General features: G+C 47.4%; 1 protein-coding gene across 1 annotated transcript in view; it reads right to left on the bottom strand.

The window, feature by feature from the left end:
- Window positions 1–22,786, bottom strand: part of GNPTAB (N-acetylglucosamine-1-phosphate transferase subunits alpha and beta) — a 72,739-nt gene extending 49,953 nt beyond the window's left edge. Inside the window, exons 1-2 of the mRNA XM_058673345.1 lie at window positions 22,363–22,786; window positions 702–787 (exon numbers count right to left, since the gene is read on the bottom strand). Of these exons, the coding sequence (XP_058529328.1) occupies window positions 702–787; window positions 22,363–22,479 (203 nt within the window). The 5' untranslated portion in view covers window positions 22,480–22,786. The remainder of the gene's footprint in view (window positions 1–701; window positions 788–22,362) is intronic.
- Between the last annotated feature and the right edge of the window lie 1,134 nt (window positions 22,787–23,920).

Genomic DNA, 23,920 nt, shown 5'->3' with positions numbered 1-23,920 from the left:
CATAAAAATGAACAAATAAATAAAACAGAGGGCAACTCAAGTTCACTTTTTTAAAGTTAGAATGACGAGGACCGAAGAACCCCTGTCTCCAACCACAGACATACACAAAACAGCAAGAGCTTTAAGTGGCATTGTAAAAAAAGGACCTGTGTGATTCATTCACCTTACCACCAAAAGAAGCAGGATGTTGGAAAAAATTGCTTCCATTCTGAGCCCTATCTCACGAGGGGGGCCAAGAAGGGGTGAAGCAGCAGCAGTCCAGGGTGGCCGCAGTCAGACACCCACCCGCCAGGCTGCTGCTCTTCCCACCCAAAGAGGCAACAGAATCAGGCGCCCATCTGGGTGGAGTCCCGATCTGCTAGTTACCTAGAACTAATAGAGCACTGCCAACAGTTACCTGGTTTACTGAAGCTACAAGGGACACAAAGTTCCATTCACAGAACTGGGGGAAAATGAATGCGATTATGCAATGTAAAGAACTCAATGCACTGCAAGAGGGGGAGGGGCTAGTCTCTGGGAATCAGATTTTTTTTCATTCATTATGAGTAAATTACAAGGTTTCTACAGAAGGTGAACTCTTGCACATCTAAACTGTTATCTGCAATCTGGAAAGACCCTTCATGGTCACATTTAAGACAGAGGCTCTCATGACTCATCGCATTAGTCCGAATAACAGACACTATTTTAAGATTTCTTCTTACCGATTCTGAAAGGATTTCCCAGCAATATTGTCTCTGTAGGAATCAAACAAAACATGGTATTGATCCCTGCTCCATTCCAGAACCACCTAGAAAGGGAAAAAAAGAAGAAGAAACAATGATTTCTTTGCAAGAAAAAGAGCACTTTTCATGGGCCCAGCGCCGTGGCCTGAAGGCTAACGTCCTCGCCTTGAATGCGCCAGGATCCCACATGGGTGTCGGTTCTAATCCCAGCAGCTCCACTTCCCATCCAGCTCCCTGCTTGTGGCCTAAGAAAGCAGTCGAAGACGGCCCAAAGCCTTGGGACCCTGCACCTGCCTGGGTGACCCAGAAAAAGCTCCTGGCTCCTGGCTTCGGATTGGTGCAGCTCCAGCCGTTGCAGTCACTTGGGGAGTGAATCATCAGATGGAAGATCTTTCTCTCTGTCTCTCCTCCTCTCTGTATATCTGACTTTGCAACAAAAATAAAATAAATCTTTTTTTAAAAAAAGCACTTTTCATTTCGTTTCATTAGAAATTACTAAAAGAACAGGTACAGGAACCAAAAAGAATTCATTTACCTGGTACCTAGCATACAGTAGACACAGCACTAGATCCAGGCTAGTAAGCTATGGTTTCTGGTCCAGACAACCTAGTTTCTCAATGTGCTTGGGATAAGGTGGGACAATCAGAGAGGTCTAAAAAGGTGTCACAGTCCAGTGGGGTCATGATGCAGGAGTTCCCTAGGCAGGGGAAAAGACAGTGCCAGCTGGTTGGAAGAGCGGGCTGACACACAGTAAGGGCAGGTGTTCTGCGGGCAGCTGTGTTTTTCCTCCTGTCTACAGCACAACCTGGCTAGATACCTGCAAATGGGGCTGGGAGAGGAACCCGGGCTCTGACTGTGACACACTTCATGTGCCTTGGAAGCAAGGTACTACAGGATTTTAAAACACACAATTCATCTCAGGCTTGGGGAAGACTTACCACAGCATGGTAAACACCATCCAAAAGACTGACAAGATACGAGGAATAATGACATTCGTAGCCATAAGATGAAAGCTGATGACTTTGCTAAATATTTCAGGAGAAAATAGGAAGCTTTAGACACAAGCTCCCTCATGTCTGCATCCCAGATCTATAAGCCCCACCCCCAGGCCCACTTCCGTCCTTATTCCTTTCATTGTAGAAGCGTCGCCCTCCTTGCAAACATCTCACAGCTATTCTTTTGCTCTGGATCTCATCGATTATGATGTTATGGAGATCTTAACTCTAGTCTCTCCATCATTCAGCAAGTCACTTCACCCCCAAATTCTATTGGTAGGTCACCCTCCCCACTGGCCTTGCCAAGGCCTCTATTTTGTCAGACCAATGATATTTTCCCAACTTTACTCAATGTACAGTGGTAGTCTAGTTGCTCTTTCTTGAAACACTTGTTGGCTTTGCGCTCTGTCATTTAGGTGACTCCTTGCCAGCTCATCCCTCTTCTATCTGATTATTAAAAATGTCTTTCATTCAGTTTCTCTTCCCAGGATGCCTCCCACGCTGTCAGGGCTGCTTCCAGCTCGAGCATAGGGCCCTGCTGTATTCAGAAGGCTGTGGAAGCTCCAGTTACTCAGATTCCATGCCAGCCAGCAGGAAGCAAGTGGACATGAACTTCCTTTCAGGAGACCTTGAAGGTTGCACCTGCCACTTGTTTTTAACTGGCCAGAACTCAGACATACGCACATGGCCAGCTGCAGAGGAGGCCATGTGGATCTCCGCCATCTTGCCACAAAAGCTCACATCTTGGCTAATCAACATACCCATCACCTCTCATACTTTTTTTCTGTATATGTTTAGGATTTTCTTTATTTTGAATGAGGCAGAAAGATAGTAGGCACACACACCAACAGGTACACTCCCTAAATATCCACAACAGTCAAGGTCAGGCTAGAGCAAAGCCAAGAGCTGGGAACTCAATCTAGATTTTCCACATGACTGGCAGGAACCCAATCATTTGAGTCATCATTACCACGTCACAGTGTCTGCACTTGCAAAAAGCTGGAATTAGGAGTCGAATCCAGGCATTCTTATTTATATTTATTTATTTATATTGCAAAGTCAGATATATAGAGAGGAGGAGAGACAGAGAGGAAGATCTTCCATCTGATGAGTCACTCCCCAAGTGACCGTAACGGCTGGAGCTGAGATGATCTGAAGCCAGGAGCCAGGAGCTCTTCTGGGTCTCCCATGCAGGTGCAGGATCCCAAAACTTCGGGATGTCCTCGACTGCTTCCCCAGGCCACAAGCAGGGAGCTGGATGGGAAGCAGGGCTGCCAGGATTAGAACTGGCACCCATATGATCCTAGTGCATTCAAGGCAAGGACTTTAGCCACTAGGTCACAGCGCCAGGCCCGAACCCAAGCATTCTGACGCAGAACACAAGTGTCTTAAACTCTGAGCTAAATGCCTGCTCCTCCCTGGTAAGAACACTTACTCTCTTAGCAACTCTCAAGTATACATTATTCTTCACCAGAGTCACCATGGCTGTGAAATACCAAGCAACCTCTAGAACTCGACCTTCCATTCCCCTAAGGTCAATGTAACAGTTTATCATTTGCTACAGCAGTGAAGGAGCATCTAACCCTTCCAGGTTGGTACCAGGAGAGGTTTCTCTGAATGAACAGCATTAACTTTTACCACAGCCTAGTATCACATGTGCGTGCGTGCACAGAGCTGTAAGATGCTGTCCACCTGGCTAAACGGGTATAATTCATGTACCTATTTTCAATAATACAATTGTACTGATTCACATCCATTTACAAACAGAAATGGATTCAACAAGGTATTGACACCTTGATGAATTTGCCAAAATGTCTATTATTTTTGTGAGACAAATCACAAAAAAATAAACCTTACCAAATTGTTCTTAGTTGCTGGGTCCCCAGAAGATATGTACAGAGCCTCAGACAGGGCGCATTTCATCAATGGCCAAGAAATGGAGACGTGCAGTCTGCTCCCACAAAGTCGCTTCCTCAGTCAGATAAATGCATCTTACCATCTCCAAGCCACTTGCTTCTCTTCTCTGAACTCTGTCCATTTGGGTGTTATCTTGTACATTCTTACATTAACTCTTTCATTTTAATTGCTATTTTTAAATTTTGATTTTATTTGCTGTTGTTATTTTCCCACCACATTAACCTTTTGTCAGATTCACCAGGTTATAACCTAAGGATAGAGAATTGTCTACAACCAGCCACAGGCCCAGCATGGTAGCCTAGTGGCTAAAGTGTCCTCATGTTGCATGCACTGGTATCCCACATCAGTGCCAGTTCATATCCTGGCTGCTCCACTTCCCTTCCAGCTTCCTGCCTGTGGCCTGGGAAAGCAGTCAAAGACGGACCAAAGCCTTAGGACCCTGTATCTGCATGGGAGACCCGGAAGAAGCTCCTGGCTGCTGGCTCCGGGCTTCAGATCAGCTCAACTCCAGTCTTTGCGGCCACTTGGGGAGTGAACCAGCGGATGGCAGCTCTCTCTCGCTGTCTTTATTTCTCTCTTAAATCTTACATTCCAATAGTAAATAAATAAATAAATAAATCTTAAAAAAAAAGAAAAGGTGAAGCCACGTAAGAAAAGGTTGGATTTAGGAAGCTGGGACCGTTCAGGGGAGACCCTTCCAGTTCCACCACCCATTAGCCATGCAACCACAGACAGGTCACAGGACATGCAAGCTTCCACTTTCTCAAGCATAAGGCAGGAACAGCACTGATTTCATTAGTTTGCCAAGTTGGTGGTGCTCACACAAAGTGGGTAAATAAGGAGGAACAAGACAGGCACACTAGAAGAGGTGGATAAGCAGAGCAAGCATGCCTGAATCACAGTCATCACAAAGAAAAGACATCTCAAACATTTACCGGCAGTCACATTGTTGTAAATTTCGTATGGCAAGGACAGGAACACCGGGTGGTAGGCACTGTGGCACTGGGTAAGCTACTATCTTAGGCTCCTGCATCCTCCATCTGAGTGCCAGTGAGTCCTGGCTCTGCAGCTGCCCATGAGGCTTCCTGCTAACACCCACCTCGGAAGGCAACACGTGATGGTTCAGGTAATTGGGTTTCTGCCACTCAAGTGGGTGACCCTGATGAGAGTTCCTGGTTTCTGCCTCCAGCCTGGCCTACCCTCAGCTGGTGCAGCCATTTCTGGAGGGAATCAGAGGATGGAAGACTTCTCTCTGTGTGTCTCCTCTTTTCTCTGTCACTCTTTTGAATAAACAGTGCATCTTTTTAAAACATGAAAATCTGATATGATATTTCACAGACAAAATACTGGCCCTCAAAAACCCTCCTACTTGCCATTTTGAGCTCTTACTCCAACTGCCTCCTTTGTATACCATTCTCATAAGTATCCACTTCACCCTGGTATTAGGGACAGCCTATTGTTGAAAATGTGGGACTTAACTTGAAAATTAAGACACCAGCTATGAAAATATTACATTAGCTCTGATGTATCTGCCCAAAGTATTACTGACAAAGAACTGTAAATATTAATTGAAGGTAGATTATTCTATCAGGAAAAGTGTCTGTCACTTCTAGGACTGCACCTTTATAACCATGACATTCAAAGTACTCAAGAGCTGGGCAGTACTCACAAAAGGGCAGCCAAGTCTGTTCATTTGCTCACTGAATAGGTCATACGCACCACACACACACACCCCCTCTTTACCTGACCCCCCACACACCCTACCCCATGGCATACGCAATACACACACAAACCCTTACCTTACCCCACCCACCCCACACCCTCAAGCCAGGTGCTCCACCCATCAAATTCCCATAACAAGGTGAAAACTGTGAGGCAGACAGAGATGGCTCATTTCCCACAGAGAGGCCATTTTGTACTGAGCAGCACTGAACAGGTCAGGCTCCAGCACCAGGCTCCCTTCACTGCACCAGGCTGTGTCCTGTGACGCTTCTTACCAGCGTTAGCTTGCTCAAAGCCACCATGATGAACGTGGTCATTCAAGCAGTTCTGAAACTGGTGTGCTGCTAGCCTGCTTCGCTGATCCAGAATTGCTTCCCTGGCACGCTGATGAATGCCACATGCCACATGCCACAAGCAGGCTTTTCCTCAGCACTTTGTAGGATGTCTAACGGTCCTTTAAAGGCTTGTACATACACTTGCTAACATGCTCACATGGTTAACATTTTTAAATCATAAAAACAAGACAGTTCTGATAAAAGACTTAACTTTCAAAGAGACAGAGCCCCAAAATCCTTCCTATCAGAGGAATTCTCCAAGGAAGGCGATGAGGAAGGCAATGAGAAAGAGAGCTGATATGCAGTACAAGGATTAAAAAGATTTACAACCAGAAGATGTGAGTTTAAATCTGGTATTTAGTAGTAGTAAAAATCCAAGGTACTTTGGCATCCTTAGGTTCCTCTGTGGTAGAAAGAGGATGTTGACATATTTGTTACCCAAGGCTGTTTTGCTGAGTAAATTAAGGGGGCAAATCGTGAGGCTGGCACTGCAGCAGAGCAGGTAGAGCTGCAACACCAACAGCCCAGGTGGTCACTGGTTCGTGTCCCAGCTGCTCTGCTTCTAATCCATCTCCTTGCTAACGGCCTGGAAAAAGCAGCAAGTGTGGCCAAGTGTCTGTGCCCTGCACCCACAGGAGAGATCTGGAAGAAGCCCCTGGCTTCTGCCTTACTCAGTCCTGGATGTTGAGTCCATATGGAAAATGAACCAGAGGATGGAAGATTCTTCTTTCCTTGTCTCTCTCTGGAGCTCTGACTTTAAAATACATAAATAAATCTTTTTGAAAAAAATAAAAATATGCAGATCATGTCAGACTGTACAGTTAGATGTAAACTGTTCATATGACTTTTAAAGACAGTACTTATAATACTGCAGTGTAGCTTACCTGTGGAAATACTTGTCTACATCTCTGTGTGGAACTCAAAGCCAAGATCATGATGTCTTTCCCATATGCCCAGAATCTTACAAGCTGTGATCATTAAAAATGTAACTCAGCCAGGATGATGTCACTAAAACAAAGATGGCGTCACTCCAATTTTTTATTCTCCACAGAAACATCAAAACATATGCAGGCTGTGGCCTGGGAAAGTAGTCGAGGATGGCCCAAGGCCTTGGGACCCTGCACCGCGAGGGAGACCCGGAACAGGATCTGGGATCCTGGCTTTGGATCGGCGCAGCACTGGCCATTGCGGTCACTTGGGGAGTGAATCATTGGACGGAAGATATTTCTTCTGTCTCTCCTCCTCTCTGTATATAACTGACTTTGCAATAAAATTAAATAAATCTTAAAAAAAAACATAAGCAGGCAATGTCATACCATCAATAAGATGATACTTACTAATGATTTCAATAGATGAAATACCAGTGATAGTTGCACAGGATTGGAAAACAATTAATTGACCTTAAGGTCAATGAGTTATATGCTCCAAAATGGGTAATATGGCAAATTTTATGTTATATACATTTTATTACAATAATTTAAAAGGAAATTGCACCAAGACCCACTGCTAAAAGAATAGGGGCGTGATGTACAACTCCACCCACGTATTTGACAGGTTAGGTGAAATGGACCAGTGTCCTCAGAGATAATTCTCTAAAACTCAACCAAGAAGAAACAGGTAAGATAAACAGATCAGCCATACCTACTGAACAATTTGGACCAACAATTAACCTTCTTAGGCACTCAGGTGGTCTCACTTGTTAATTTTATCACATACTTAAGGAAAAAAAGAGAGAGAGAGATTCTCTGCCATCTCTTCCAGAAAACATAAGCAGAGGGAACGCTTATGGACTGCCCTAATGCCAAAAGGCAAAGGCGTTGCAAGAAAGTAAAGCTGAAGACCAACAAACCTCATAGAAAACCCTCAATATTATCTGATGAAATTCAAAAACATATGCAAGAATTTTACTGAGAAAAGGAAGAAATGGAACTGTTTGCTGACATGACACAATTGTTTATACAGAAAATCCCAGAGACTCAACAGTACTGGAACACAGCAGCTTAAGCAGCTGCCTGAAATCAACATGTGAAATTCAAAATAAAAACATCGAGGAATGTGTTGAGCCATAGTGGGTTAAGCCACCACCTCCTTTGTCAACATGCCGCATTAGAGTGCCAATTTGCCTCCTAGAAAGGCTGCTTCCAATCCAACTTCCTACCAATGTGTCCGGGAAGGCAGATCAAAATGACCCAAGCTTTCTCCTACCCCACAAGTAGCAGCACCAGGATGGAGTTCCTGGCTCAGATCTGGCTGCTGCGGCAATCTGGGTAGGGAATGCTCTATGCCACTCTGCCTTCAAATAAATAAGTAAGTCTCCTAAAACGATTAAATAAAACTTCGTTTCTGGTAGTACCCTCCCCTACTGGCAAAGAAAATATGACACTCAAGCATAAACCTAACAAAATGTGTGAAATTCATTTGATTTTTTTTTTTTTAATAATCCATTTTATTGTATTGTTGTTGACAATCTTTACATAGTTAACTATAGTTGAAGGAAAATCAAGAAAGAGAAGAAAAAAAAAAAAAGGTTCAGGGGGATAGGGAGGTGGGCAATGCTATTATGTCCATATTGTTTCCATCATGTATCTGAGGTAAAAGGGGATATTGAGGGAGAAGCCCCACCCGGTTTCCCGCCCACCCCAAGTCCCGGATGTGGGGCATGCTCTGAGATATGTGCTCAAGTGGAGTTAATAGTTCTCCAGTTATGAGTCACTGCCAGTTTCGCTCGATGAGGTGGTCCACTGATTGATATGGTCCATCATGAAGTCTCCATTTGTGAAATTCATTTGAGAAAAACCATGAAACACTAATGAAAAGAAAAAAGGTCCAAATAAAATTCCATGTCCATGGACAGGAAATCATTTCTACCCAACCCCATCTATACAGTCAAAAAAACTCCTAGAGAGGGGCAGGTGGAGAAAAACAACAGTAATTCCTATTACAATTTTCACAAGGTATTTTGTGGACATAAAAGGGGGGTGGAGAAAAAGGGCCCCAGCACGATAGCATAGGATGCGCCAGGATCCCATATGGGAGCTGGTTCTAATCCAGGCAGCTCCACTTCCCATCCAGCTCCCTGCTTGTGGCCTGGGAAAGCAGTCGAGGACAGCCCAATGCATTGGGACCCTGCACCCGCGTGGGAGACCCAGAAGAAGCTCGTGACTCCTGGCTTTGGATTGGGTCAGATCCAGTCGTTGCAGCCACTTGGGGAATGAACCATCTCTGTCTCTCCTCCTCTCTGTATATCTGCCTTTCCAATTAAAAAACAAACAAACAAAAACTGACTCTAAAGTTAATCATAAAGGACAGTGGCCATTCCATTCTGGGATGGTTAGCAAAGTACTAAAGAACAATGTCAAAATACTGTTGCCACCTGACTGCAAGATTTTCTATAAAGCTATATGACTAGAAAAAAAAAAAGTATGGAATTAATGCAAAATACACGAATGGATCAACGGAAAGTCCAAAGACAGACCTACAGACTTATAACGGAATCTTCAACAGAGAAGCAAAAGAAAAATAATAAACATTAGTTTCAACAAATCATCACATACTCACTACTAAATCAGCAGACACAAACCATATAGCTTTTGAAAACAAAAACAAAAACTAAAGGACAAACACAAAATTATACAGTTTATAGGAGTTGGTGACTTTTTAGATAATAACAAGAGCACAAACTATGAGATTAAAAAAAAATAGCCAGTAGGAGTCCACTAAAATTAAAAATTCCACCTCCAGTGCCAGCTGCCCAGTTTCTGATCCAGCTTCCCACTGATGTACCCAGGAGGGAAGTAAACGATGGATTCTTGTGGGAGACCCGTCCTGGCTTTGAACTGGCCTTGACTTGCCTTTTGTGGCCATCTGTGGAGTGATTTAGTGGAAGGAGGATAAATCATTCTCTCTCTTTCAAATAAATAAATAAATCTTTAAAATAAATAAATCTTAGGGGCCAGTGTGATGGCTCTCCTGCCCAATCTTCCACCCCTAAGCGCCAGCATCCCATCCAGCTGCCTATTTATGGCCTGAGAAAGCAGCAGAGGGACCCAGCACCTGGCTCCTGGCTTTAGACTGGCTCAGCTCCACCCACTGTGGCCATTTGGAAAGTGAACCAGCGGATGGAAGATCTTTCTGTCTCTCCTCTCTGTAAATCTGACTTCCCAATGGGGAAAAAAAAATGAACAAAGAAGTTCTTATACCTTTTAAAACAATAAAAACCATGGAATTTCACAACACAAAAAAAATGAATCCTACTGTAATCTATACATATTGATTAATAAAAATGTATCAGTATCATTTCATTAATTATAACAAATGCACCAAATACATGATATAAAATACTAAGAATAGGGGAAATGGTGCTGGCAGAGAAGGGAGTATTTAGGAATGCTCCGTACTTTAATACGTGCATATGTATGTAGTCGATTTATATGCCAACTAAGCTCACATACTTTCTTAAGATCAAATTTAGAAACTGCTCATCAAAGGTGACCTTTCCATAATTAGCAGAAAAAAAATAATAACCCTGCACACAGCTTACTTGTAAGATGCCAGGCTTCTAGGCGCTGTAGACACCACAACAAATAGTAAGACAGAAAGGCCCCTGCTGCCAGAGCTTACAGTGTGATGGAAGCAGATAAGACATGAAGTAAGATGATGGAGGTACAGTTTCAGATATTAGAAGTATCCTTTAAAAAAGAAAGAGGGGGAGGAAGGTAAAGAGGAAGGGAGGGAAGGACAGAGGGAGCAAGAAAAGAGAAGAAAAGACAGAAGAAAATCAGAGCAAAGCTAGAGATGTGGCCAGAGATAACCCTGGGGAAAGGGGCTGGGGGGCGGTGTAGAAAGCCACACCAGGAAGGTGTGCCACAGCTAAGAGCTGCGTGACGATGAGCGGGCACAGGAGACGTGGGGCAGTGCTCTCCAGGCTGACGGAGCAGCCAGCATCAAGCTGGAAAGGCCACAACAGTTAGCTGAGTGTGTCCGGGAGACAACAAGGTGACTGCACCAGTTCTAGCATTGACCCTCACGAGGGTTTGCAAGCACCACTTGAGCTCCTGTGCCTCTACCCTTGTCCTTGAGCAGACATGTCTGGCTGGCCCACGAGTCCCAGGAGGATGAAAGGTGCACACTGAACAAAGCCACCCCTCCAACCCCAGTCGGTCGCCTCCACCTGACCTACATACCCAGAGAGCACATAACTGTCATTTTTAAAAACCTTAGTTATCTATTGGAAAGGCAGAGTTACAGAAGGAGAGAAGGGGAAGTGGGGGAAGAGATTCAACCTACCAGCTCACTCCCCAGATGGCTGCAGCAGCCAGGGCTGGGTCAAGACCACAGTCAGGAGTCAGAAACTCCACCTGGGTTTCCTACAAGGTTGGCAGGAACCCAAGTACTTGCGCCATCATCTGCTGCCTCATTGGCACACTAACCGGGAGCTGGACAGAAACCAGAGGAGCCAAAGAGATGCAAGATTAAGTGGCAGTTTAACCTGTGGTGCCACAATACTTACCCCAAATCTACCTTACACACTATACAGCAAGAACAATTTTAAAATAGACGTGCTCAAAGTCAAACCATAAAGCAGTAATGAATAAGGCCTATTTCCAAAAACTAGACACCAAACTTTCAAGCTTCGGTACAATTATATTCAATGCTTGGTGATTCTGCAGCACTAGTCACAGTGGACTTTAACCTGGATTCCTGCCACAGCTTGCAGCTGCCTAGTGCAGGTTCAACTCCATCTGCAACTCATTACCTCTGCCACATGATGCCTCAACAGCCTAACCCACTGCTTTGCAGTGCCAGCATCCCATGTGGGTGCCAGTTTATGCATGTCCCAGCTGCTCCACTTCCCATCCAGTTCCTTGCTTGTGGTCTGAGATGGAAGCAGAGAGCAGCTCAGTTCTTGGGCTCCTGCACCTATGTGGAAAACCCAGAAGAAGCTCCTGGCTCCTGGCTTCAGATCAACCCAGCTCCAGCTATCGCAGTCATTTGGAGAGTGAACCAGTGGACAGAAAAAATTTCTCTCTGTAAATCTGACTTTCCAGTAAAAAAAACAATAAACCTTAAAAAAAGAATGGGCTGGGACCTGGCATGATAGCATAGTGGCTTAAGTCCTCCCCTTCAACGTGCCTGGATCCCATATGGACGTCAGTTCTAATCCCGGCAGCCCCACTTCCCATCCAGCTCCCTGCTTGTGTCCTGGGGAAGCAGTCGAGACGGCCCAAAGCCTTGGGACCCTGCACCTACAGAGAAGACTCAGCATAAGCTCCTGGCTCCTGGCTTCAGACTGGCTCAGCTTTAACCGCTGTGGTCACTTGGGGGGTGAATCATCGGACGGAAGATCTTCCTCTCTGTCTCTTTCCCTCTCTGTATCCGCCTTTCCAATAAAAATAAATAAATATTTAAAAAAGAAAAAGAAAGGGCCTTACCCAACTTGGAACTGATGACAGACAGAAATGAATCAAGAGAATGATGTAATAGTTTCTATAAAAGATCTTCAAGTATGAAAGTTAATCAGAATTCAAAAAGCATGAGCAATATTAAGAAATATTTGTGAAAAAAAAAAGAAATATTTGTGGGTGATACAATTAGGTCTGAATATATTTCACTCTCTGTATGACCGTGACTTAATTCTATGACATTTCATTTTTTCTGTCTTAATTTAATGCATGCATGAATCACAAGCTAATTACCTGCTCTAACTTGATGACAAGATGGGATGCACAACGCAACGGGTCAGTGCTGTGGCCCAGAGTGTTAAGCCTGCAGCTCCAGCATTGCAGATGGGGACTAGTTTATTCCACTTCTGACCCAGCACCCTACTAATGTGCCTGGGAAAGCAACAGAGGATGTTGCAAGTTCCTGGGCCGCTGCACCCATACAGGAGACCCAGAAGAAGCTCTTGGCTTTGGCCTGTCTAGGCCCCAGTCACTGTGACCATTTGGGGAGTGAACCAATGGGTAGAAAACCTCTCTCTCTCTCTCTCTCTCTCTCTCTCTCTCTCTCTCTCTCTCTGCTTACTCCTCTGCTTCTGTAACTGTATTTCAAGCAAATAAATCTTAAAAACAAAGAAAAGTAAAGAACAAGAGAAACATAAAGATACAACATTGATGTATAACACACAGCTAGACTAGTTCATTGCATTTTGGAAGGAACTAGAGCAGCTTATTCTGTTGTTACAGTGTGAGCTGCACTGTCAATAAAACCCTTGCTTCCTCTGTTTTCACAGCCATAAAAAAAGCACCCTGAGACAAAGAGATCATTGTCAGTTGTTCTGCGTCTTCCAAAGAAAGACCCGCTGGCACCTGCCCGAGGCGGGGGGGTGGGGGGGGTGGGGAGGGGGCTCTCTGTTCCTGTCATGCCTGCACCTCATGGCCAGATGCAGAGCAGTTCTGAGCTGGGACGGCTGCATTAGCACTCACCGGTGCTCTGCACCAAACACCAAGCAAGTCGCCTCATACACGAGGCAACTTATCAAAACCACCTCCCCTCACTGGGCTCAATCACAACAGAGAGCCAAAACAATTATTCATAAATATTCACTGAACACTAATAGTCTGGGAGAGCACCTGAATGGTCTATGTTGCTTCCTTCTGTGTCCCAAGATGTTGCTGGAGTATATGACACATAAAGGAACACAGGGACCACATGATTTTGCCTCCTAAGCGTCTGTCATCTGTATGTTTTTTTTCTTTTTTTTTTTTTTTTTTAACTTTTATTTGAAAGGCAGAGTTACAAAGGAGAAGGACACACAGAGGTCTTCCATCTACCAGACTCTCCATATGGCCAGAACAGCCAGAGGTGACCAGATCGAAGCCAGCTTCTGCCAGGTCTCCCGTGTGGGTGCAGGAGTCCAAGGACTTGAGCCATGCTCCACTGCTTCTCCAGGTCATAAGCAGGGAGTTGGATCAGAAGTAGAGCATCCGGGACAAAAACCGGGACCCACATGGGATGCTCACACTGCAGTCAGAGGCTTTGCCTACTACACCACAGAATCAGCCCCTGTACAATCCTCTCTATGCCCTTCCGCCAGCGTAGGCCAAGGCTCACACAGGCTAACTTCCCTGTCCCAATTCTACCTCCCTCTAAATCAGCGTTTCTTGACTTGTGCTCTATTACTATTAGGGGCCTAAAAACTCCTTGTGAAGGTTGTGTGATGCCAGGACATGATAACCTCTACTGGTTCTACTGGTACCCTCATTATTTTCAGGACAAAGTACTGACTGCCTCATTTACCAGGTGCCTGAGGAAGGACACCAACAGCTGCACCCACCTTCCCTAGAAGATGTTTAATTTTCTGCCCTCAAGTCACAGGAGCCTGCAGTACCCTTCTCCCAGATGCCCAGATTTCCAGCCCCTCACACAGGTCTCTAAGCTGCAAACATCGGTTCTCAACCTCAACACCACTGACAGTGTGGGCTGGACAATCCTTTGTTGTGAAGGGCCACCCTGAGCATAGTACCCCCGCTTCTACCCACTACATGCCAGCAGCATCCACCCTCCTACCCCCCATGCCCCAGCCGTGACAACTGGAACTGCCTCTAAGTATTGTTCAATGGTCCCTGGGGAGCAAATCCACCCATGGCTTAGAACCACTGTGCTCTGCCTTGTGACTTTGTAATGCTTACCCTTGCAGCTCAGCTCACACAGCACTGAAGCACACCTCTCCTGCATCCCTGCCACTGGCCAAGACTGGCACTCACTGCCAGTCTCTCCCACACCCCCCTCTCCTCTGCAGCACTCCTCCCTGCTGTAACCCAGTAGCATTTAACGGCTGACTGCACAAGCAGAAGGCAAGCTCCCAGTCAACAGGAACCGTGCGCCCTCGGTCATTGCTGCATCCCCAGGGGACTGGAATGGTGCTCAACACTCACTCACTGCCTGAGTGGATGGACCAGACACTGTTGGGGGCCCAACACTCACTCACTGCCTGAGTGGATGGACCAGACACTGCTGGGGGCCCAGGCCTGAGAGAAAAGAGATCCCACGGCTGTGCTCAGGATGCTGAGAACAGAAGCACAAACCAGTTCCACCCCCTGGACAAGCCCAGGAGCTTCACCGAGGAGCTATGCGTGGAAGAGGACGTTGCTTGTGAGGCACCAAAACACAAGTTCTCACACCTTACAGTAAGTATTGTTTGAAGATGCAAAATTTCCAAGTGGCTGAACATGAATCTAAACCACGGCATGAAGCACTAGGAGTGGGAGACCAGAGATGTCCACAGGTAGCTGCACTGTGTGACAGTGGTCCCCCCGCCAGGCAGAGACGCCGGGCCCCCCTAGGGGCAGGGTCCCATGGCTGTGTGCCATCCTCCGCTGCCTTCCCAGGCCACAAACAGGAAGCTGGATGCGAAGTGGAGCAGCCAGAACATGAACCGGCACCCATATGGGATGCTGCTGCTTGAAGGCCAAGAACTAGCCTGTTGAGCCATGGTGCTGGCCCCTAATTTAGCAGTTTTAAAAGTTGTCTTTAAACAACAAAACCTCTTCCTCTCAAAAGAATCTACACAGAATGGATAATGGTGGTGGTCCCAATCCACAAGGCCGCTGAGAGGAGCTCCAGTTGGGAACCACTGAGAATCAGCTAGAGCAGGCCAGACTGCCCCCGGCCCTCGACCACATCTCCTAGTCCACCTGTCTGTTTCCACTAAATATACTTAATGTATGAACTAACTGAATACAAACACCACTGTTGGAAGCACCATGGTACATTTTCATAGGAACTTAGCCTAAGCACAGCCATGATGCCAACCAAAGCCTGGTACCCAGCTACAAATGGGGCTAAGTAAAGAAAGGGAGAGAGCTTAGCGGAGATGAGTGGAACAGGTTCATGTCTTCGTGTGAGACAGACAGGGTAGGCAAGGCAGCAAGAACGGATGATCACTCCCTAGTTTACACCTAGGCCGGGCTTCTAAGGGGATGGGGGCCAGTCCTTCCTGCCGTCCATCCTTCCCCTGCTCCCCCGTCCTGGACAAAGGCTTTGTTGTGTGTGAATGAGGTCAAATTCCATCCTGAGGCTTTAATACCCAGAGTTTTCAGACCGGGCCATTACCCACTGGGCACCAGGCAGAAGTGAATGGAGAAGGCTGTGAAAGTCTTATTGTTCAATGCTACCAGGCTAGGTAGCCCACCTGGTGCCAGGCAGGGCAGAAAGCAAATCCCCTGAGAAGGCTTTCTTTGGGGGAAAGCCGGGACCAGCTTGCACAGCTACTGGAATACGGGCAGGACTTAGTAGTATAAAACACTGGGCTGCCTCCAAGGTGCGCTTTATTTTTGAAGAAACTTATTTTTCTGAGGTCCTCATTCATACACAGTTAACTTCTAACTTCCTAACAGTTTCATCTATATAGCCACAGGATGCTCTTAAAAGTGCTCTGGCATATTAGCTCTTGGAGCTGCTCAACCCAACACTCTTCCCTCTGCCCTCCTTGAGCCAGCTCCCACACTACTCAGCCAGTGACAGACTGACAGAAGGGAGCTCTGAGGCTCAGGAATTACAACAGCTGAATGCCTGAAGGCAGCATCGGTTTCCACCTGCTGGCCACCCCAGCCATCACTACATGCCTGGCTCCCCACTTCCTCCGTAGTCCTGAGTCCATCCTTTGGGAGCTAGGTGGTCGCAGGTGGGCTTGTTTCCCACAGTAAGTAATTTATTTCTTGAGACTGGGCTAAAACAGAAACTGGTCACTAAAGCTGAAGTTCACTTAAGCTGGACCCATTTTCCAATCTTTCACTGAACAATAGTATCTCATTAATCCAAAATGGCAACAAAAAACTCAAGTAAGCAAAAGGGAGCACAGCACAGGGAAGAATCACTGTTGGTTATGAGTAGATTCTATGGGAAGCTGTCGGATTAACTGAGTAGATTCTATGTGAGGCTATTGGATTAACTTGCACAATTTGGTTTTTTTTAGATAATAACGGGTATTTGTTTCCATATTTAGTACACAGTATTTTTTTAATTTTTGAATTTTATGCTACAATTCCATAGGGTCTGGGACTCCCTGCCCCCAGATAGCCACCCCAACTGATTTTCCCCATATTATTACAATAGTAATATAGTATTACTATAGTCCTTCATAAGGAGTCATAATTCCATCAGTCTGTTATTTAAGTGAGCGCACATTATTGTAACTGATATATTTAAATACACATTTTGGCATACAAATACACACAGATGATTTACAGTCCTCTGCTCACAATCCAGAAATTCAAAAACCTCTGAACACCAGAGATCCTTCTGTACCTTACTTGGCAACAATACTTGACCCTAACTGACTTACGGCTATTTATAGCCTGTAGCCTCCGCACTGCCGATGAACAGTCCTACAACTCAATGTGAAAACTAACAGGCTCATCCTCCATCTGCAAGCGTCCTCTATCTATGTGCTCCGGCTCACTTCCCAGTGCTCCACCTCTGATCCCGCTCCCTGCTTACAGAAAGCAGCAGAGGATGGCCCAGGTCCTTGGAACTCTATGCCAACTTGGATGACCTGGAAAAAGTTCCTGGCTCCTGGCTTCAGATCAATTCAGCTCCAGCCCTTGAGGCCATTTGGGGAGTAAACCAGTAGATGGAAGATCTTTCTCTCTGATAATACGTCTCTCTGTAAATCTGCATTTAAAATAAAAATAAATAAATCTTAAAAAAAACTGACATGTAATTATAAGGTGATACAACAGCTTCATAAGTTACAGATAAAAAAACCTGTGACTTGCATATGCATGATGATTCAGATAGACAACGATGGCCCTGAACAAAAACACACTTTTAAAAATGATCCAGGGCCCGGCAGCGTGGCCTAGCGGCTAAAGTCCTCGCCTTGAACGCCCCGGGATCTCATATGGGCGCCGGTTCTAATCCCGGCAGCTCCACTTCCCATCCAGCTCCCTGCTTGTGGCCTGGGAAGCAGTTGAGGACGGCCCAATGCCTTGGGACCCTGCACCCGTGTGGGAGACCCGGAAGAGGTTCCAGGTTCTCGGCTTCGGATCGGCGCGCATCAGCCCGTTGCGGCTCACCTGGGGAGTGAATCATCGGACGGAAGATCTTCCTCTCTGTCTCTCCTCCTCTGTTTATATCTGGCTGTAATAAAATGAATAAATCTTTAAAAAATAAAATAAAATAAAATAAAAATGATGCAACAACAACAAACAGAGAGAAGCAATCAGCATCAGAAGTTTCCAAGGTAAACCTGCTGTCAAGAGCACCGCCAGTCTAACGCCTTCATTTGCAGAGAAGCAGCTGAGCCACCCAGAGGCCACAGGACTTCCCACCTCTGTTTACAACAGACCAGCTCTTCCAGCTCTGCTTTCCCTGAGAGGCCATCGCTGCACAAGGCGACGCACTTGGGTGACCATCAGTCCCCACACCAAGGGCCCTGTCTAGGCCAGCGTCACCTTTAAAGCCAGCTGTGCTTCGGTTTGATCAGAGTGCCCAAGAGTTCTCCAGAAACGCATGGGCTGCACTTCGGGGGGGGTGGGAGGGACGGGGAAAACAAAAACCAATTCCTTAAAAACACTTTGCCGGGGCAGGTACAATGGTGAGATGGGTAACTCCGCTGCCTGTGATGCCAGCACCCCAAAAGGCACTGGTGTGTGCCCTGACTGTCCTGCCTCCAATCCAGCTCCCTGCCACCAGCCTGGCAACAAGGCAGCCCGGGAGGGTCCAGATGTTTGTGCCCCTGCCACCCATGTGGAAGACCTGAGTGCAGCTCCTGGGCCAGCTGTGGCAGGTGTGGCCAGCTGGAGAGCGAACCAGCAGCCAGAGCTTTCTGTCTCCTATCTCTGTAACTCTTTCAAATAAAGACATCTTAAAAAAAAAAATAGGACAACAAAACAAAAAACAAAACCCTTGTACTTCTTCAAGTCTACTTTTGCCCTCAAAATTTACATAAGTATTCAAATGGCTTATCAGTAAGGGCTCTGGGCTGTGGCACAGTGCATTAAGCCACTACCTGCAGCTTCAATATCCAAAACGGGTGCTGGTTCGAGTCCCAGCTGTTCCACTTCCAATCCAACTCCCTGCTCATGTGCCTTGGAAAGCAGCAGCAGATGACCCGAGTGCTTGGGCCCCTGTACCTACATGGGAGATTGGAGGAGTCTCCTGCTCCTGGCTTCAGCCTGGACCACTCCTGGCAGTTGTGGTCATTTGTGGAATGAACCAAAAGATCTCTTCTTCTCTGGGCCTCTCCTCCTCCTCTCTGCCTCTCTGTTTCTCTATAACTCTGTAACATTTTCAAATGAATAACTATCTTTTAAAAAATGCAATACCTCTTATACTGAGAGGAGGGAGCTGGGAAATGAATTCACAGTTAATAGTGACTGTAGTCCTTTGATCCATTACAACTATAAAGTCAGACCAGCACCATGGCTCAACAGGCTAATTCTCCACGAGCAAACACTAGCATCCCATATGGGCGCCGGTTCATGTTCTGGCAGCTCCACTTCCCATCCAGCTCCCTGCTTGTGGCTTGGGAAAGTAGAGAATGGCCCAAAGCCTCGGGACCCTGCACCACATGGGAGATCCGGATGAAGGGCCTGCCTTCCAGCTTCAGATTGGCTCAGCTATGGCTGTTGCAATCACTTGGGAAGTGAACCATACATGGAAGATCTGTACTCTCTGTAAATCTACCTTTCCAATGAAAATCAATCAATCAAAAAAAAAAAAAAAAACTACAGCAACAACTGACAAGTTGGTACTATTAATATAAGATGAAAATACTGCTTCAAGCACTTATTTCAAAATAAAGATCAAAGGCACAGACGAGTTGACGATAATAACGTAATTACAGTAACAGCCATTACCACTTAATGAGTGTCATGGGCCAGAAACTGTGTGAAGTGCGTCAGATACAGGGCTTACTCAGACCTCACCACCAACCCCGCATTCTCACCTCCTTTTTAAAAGATAAGGTCAGAAAGGTTAAAGTATTCTGTCAGAGACCAGCCCAGGAGCCTCTCCCGCTGTCAAACAAACCATGCACAAGTGGTGCCACAGCAAAGTGGTGCAAAGCCCAACTTTGAGACAAACTAGCTGGATTAATCTGCATTAAGTATTTCAGTTCCATTACTGGTAATAGCAGGTGTAATAACAGCACCCTCCTCACAAGGGCGATGATGGGAGGGTTACATTAGCTCACACTTGGTAAGCAGCTGGAAAGGTGGCATAGCACAGTAATGTGCTCCCTGGCAGCATCGTGTTCCAGATGCTCTACTTCTGATCCAGTTTCCTGTGACGGCGTCAAGATGGCTCAAGGTGGATCAAGTCCTTGGGTCCCTACACCCATATGGGAGACCTGAAAGATTCTCCTGGCCCCCCGCTTCAGATCGACTCAGCTCTGACCATTGTGGTCATTTGGGGAGTGAACCAGCAAATGGAAAACCCTCTTTCTCTGTCTCTGCTTCTCGCTCTGTAAAATCTGCCTGACACCTGGTAAAGCCTACAAATACATTGCCTATCACTGCACAGCTGCATTAACCAAAGCTCGGCCAGCAATCCACTCCAGACCTGCCCAGTCCTGCAGCCAGCTCCCCTTCCACGGTGGGAGGCAAGTGTACAACAGGCCAACCACCCTCCACCTCGCGCCACACCCTGACTTTCTTCACCTCTCACCACTCCAATGCGTTCCAACCTGAAGATCTGAGATCACACCAGGATTATCAATATCTTTCTTTTGGTAAATGAATAAGCAGGCATGGACTGAAAGGAAGCGAAAAACTTCTAAGAACTGACATCTTTAACCCACCTTCTGACTGCATCGAATTCAATTAAAAACTAACTTGAAATTCATTAGGGTAAAAAGAAATATCTTGGAAAAGCTATAAGGCACTTAACTGCACAGAGACATTAACTGTAACAGACAAAATAGCAGGTGGTGTCCTCCAAGTACATAATCCATACCTCACACGTGCGTGGTTTTCTCATCCTTACCAGCAAGAATTTTTTCCTAGCTTCTAGAATCAGGAACTATTAAAAGCACACACTGGATGGGCCCCAGTGCGATAGTGTAATGGTTAAGGTCCTCGCCTCACATGCCTAGGATCCCATATGGGCGCTGGTTGTGATCCCGGCAGCTCCACTTCCCATCCAGCTCCCTGCTTGTGGCCTGGGAAAGCAGTCGAGGACGGCCCAAAGCCTTGGGACCCTGCACCAGCATGGGAGACCACGAAGAGCTCCTGGCTCCTGGCTTTGGACTGGTGCAGCTCCGGCCGTTGCAGTCACTTGGGGAGTGAACCATCGGATGGAAGATCTTCCTCTCTGTCTCTCCTCCTCTCTGTATATCCGTCTTTCCAATAAAAAAAAATAAATAAATAAATAAATAAGTACACACTGGGAAACCATCCTTTTACTAATATTTAGCCTGCATATCCTGGCAGTACCTGGCACTGAGCTGGGGCCAGAATTAACAGCATTTAAACAAACATCAACTTCTCTCAAAGATTACAGTGGCGACTACACTGTACACGGTGGCATTTCTAAGGCTCATTTTGTTCACTGTACAACCTTTTGCAACCTCCTGTCCACCCTCTAACTCCAAAAAAGTAAAACAGAGTTCAAACTTTTGGCAAATACAGATTCTCACCCAGTTGCTGTACGTTGCTTTAAAATCACGTAAACACTCTTCCAGTTCTTAAGTACTCATAGCCTCTCTAGACTGATGGTTCAAGAATGCAACACTACACTGATGCAGCGGCCCTCACACTAAATCAAAAGGATTAGTTCTGGCCACACAACCGTCCAGTCAAGTGGGGCCCAGCATCCATTCATCCCGGGCGCTTCCACCTCCCGCACCTTGGGAGTTGGAGCCTGTGAAGGGTTTACAGTCTCACCCGCCTTTGCTGCACATTAACAGAGAGCAGATCGCACAGGGCAGGGCTCCGATGTCACATCTTAATTATAAGCTTGTCCCCGTGACCCAGTGCTTGTGCCGGCTCCCCCCAAGTCAAGCGCTGGAATCCAAGACAGTCCCGGGTCATATGACAGTCTCGGCTGATCATGGGATGGGGACAGACGCTTGGAGCGTGTCTACACCCCGCTGCCCCCCAGAAAAGCCTCCCCGCGCTCACTGAAGGACAGTGGTCCAAGATCACGGGGCGAACGGCCAAAGCTAAAAGCCTCTCCACTCCAGCGCCTGGAATGTTGGGCTTTATTTACAAGAAAAAAAAAAAAAAACACAGACACCCCTCTGGGCCAGAAGTTTCGCAAATGTGAGAAGAAATGGGATTAAGATAAGGTGAATGGGTAAAAGGAGACAAGATTAGAAGGGTGACATTGGAGGAGGGGCAGCGGGAAAGGCTTAGGAATATTGCGAACAAACGGGGTGCGGGAGGGGAGGACGGGCCTGGGAAAGTCAGTGCTCGGGGACCCTGAAGGCTGCACCTGCAGGGACGCGCGGACGCCCCCTCCTGCCCTCGTCCCTCGCAGCCCACGGGAGGAGACCCGTCCTCTCCTCGCCTCCAGACGCTCAAACCGGAGCCGGGGGAGTGGAGTGGAGATGCCGGCGCCCCGGGGAAGGGGGAAACGACAGGCTTTGGCGACGCGTCCAGGAGCTGCAGGGAGGGCGGGCGGGCAAGCGAGAGGCGCTCCGGGGCTCGGGGCTCTGCGGGGCACCGCCGGGGCAAGGGCTGGGGACCCCGAGAGGACGCCCGGTGGCTCTCCCGCGCCGCTACTCACCTCTCCGAACTGGAAGGCGGAGACGATGGTGACCACGACGCCCACGAAGCAGACGTAGAGCCCATACCTGTGGGACAGGCAGGTATAGGTCTGTCTCTGCAAAAGCTTGAGCAGCATCCCCTCGGCCGCCGCCACGCTAACAGCCGCCGCCGCCGCCTCAGCCTCAGCCTCAGCCTCAGCGAGCCGCCATGGAGAGGCCCCGGCCCGGGCCGCCGCGCTCAGGTCACCGCCGCCAGCCGCCGCGCATTGCCACTCCGGGGACGGGCGCCCGCTCGGCTCCACGCCGCGGCCCGCCGCTTCCGGGAGCCCGGAGCCCACGCCCTCGGCGCGGCGGAGGCGGACCCGCGGCCCGCTCGAGGCGGCCGGCGCCGCCCGGGTCGCTCCCGGCGGGAGGCGGAGGCAGCGGCCGCGGCGCGGAGGTCGCCAGCGCCACCTGGAGGACGGCGGGGGCAGAGGGCACGGCGCGCGGCCTCACGCCGTGCGCGTGCGCGTGCGCGGCCAACCTGCGTGGCCCGGACTGTGGAATATTCTGTGAGGGTGGTGGTACACAAAGCCTTTTTCGTCACCTACAAGAACTTGGAAGGGTCGGCTTTTCGCGGTGCTGAGAGGACGTGCTGTAGAGAGGCTGCTGCGTCCAGCTCTGGGTCCTGCGTCTAGAAACTGAATTTTTCTTCATTCATGTACTCGTTAAGTGCTATTTTCATACCCGAGTGCTTGGTAAGAGTCCTCGGGGCCGGGGATTTGGCTATAGTTTCCGGAGAGTGTATCGAGGCAATTAGTTGTGTAAACCGCTGAGGACAAAAACGTAAGGCCACCATGCTGTGAAGCCCTCTGCAGGTGCCAGGGAGCCAATGACCCCTTAGCCCCACCCACCACCAAGTTAATTCTGAGAGGTTCCCCCACCACCAGCTTGGTAGCCCTTATTTTGCCTTTTCTTTGTTTCACATTTATTTATTTATTCGAAAGAGTTACAGAGACAAGGGAACGAAGATCTGCCTATTGATTCACTACCCAAAGGCTGCAATGACTGGGGTTAGGCCTAGGCCAGGCCAGAGCAGGTGGCTACTGGGGCCCTGCGCCTCGCCCACCCTTGGCTGCTTTCCCAGGCACACTGGCAGGGAGCTGGATGGGGAGCAGAGCAACCAGGATTCAACCAGCAGCCTCAGGGGATGCCAACATGGCAGGAGGTGGGCTATCCTTTACACCGTAACACCAACCCCTTGGGCAAGAATTTTCATCGTAAAATATTACAGTGAAAGTTTAATTAGTGAGTTTTTTTCAATTTTCACTCTTCCCACTTTAATCTGGACTCTAGTTAGAACGTGGGCTTCTAAAAAAAGGAATATATATATATATATATATTTGTGTGTGTGTGTTTTACACAACCCCGCATTGTAGTTCAGGTTGCCTGTAAAATTGCTATCTTTAATGTGTCCTCAAGGAGAGCCTAATGTATCAGGAGCAGTCTAAGTCCTCCTTTCTAGAAAACAACCTCTTGTTCACTTTCTCCTTTGCTTCTAAGCCAGGGTGGTTGACCTTGAGCAAAAACGAATGTGGG

The sequence above is a fragment of the Ochotona princeps genome, chromosome 15 (assembly GCF_030435755.1).
Source record: "Ochotona princeps isolate mOchPri1 chromosome 15, mOchPri1.hap1, whole genome shotgun sequence".
NCBI classification, from domain to species: domain Eukaryota; kingdom Metazoa; phylum Chordata; class Mammalia; order Lagomorpha; family Ochotonidae; genus Ochotona; species Ochotona princeps.
Note: the sequence above shows the minus strand (reverse complement) of the source record. Positions and strands in the feature narration are given on the sequence as shown.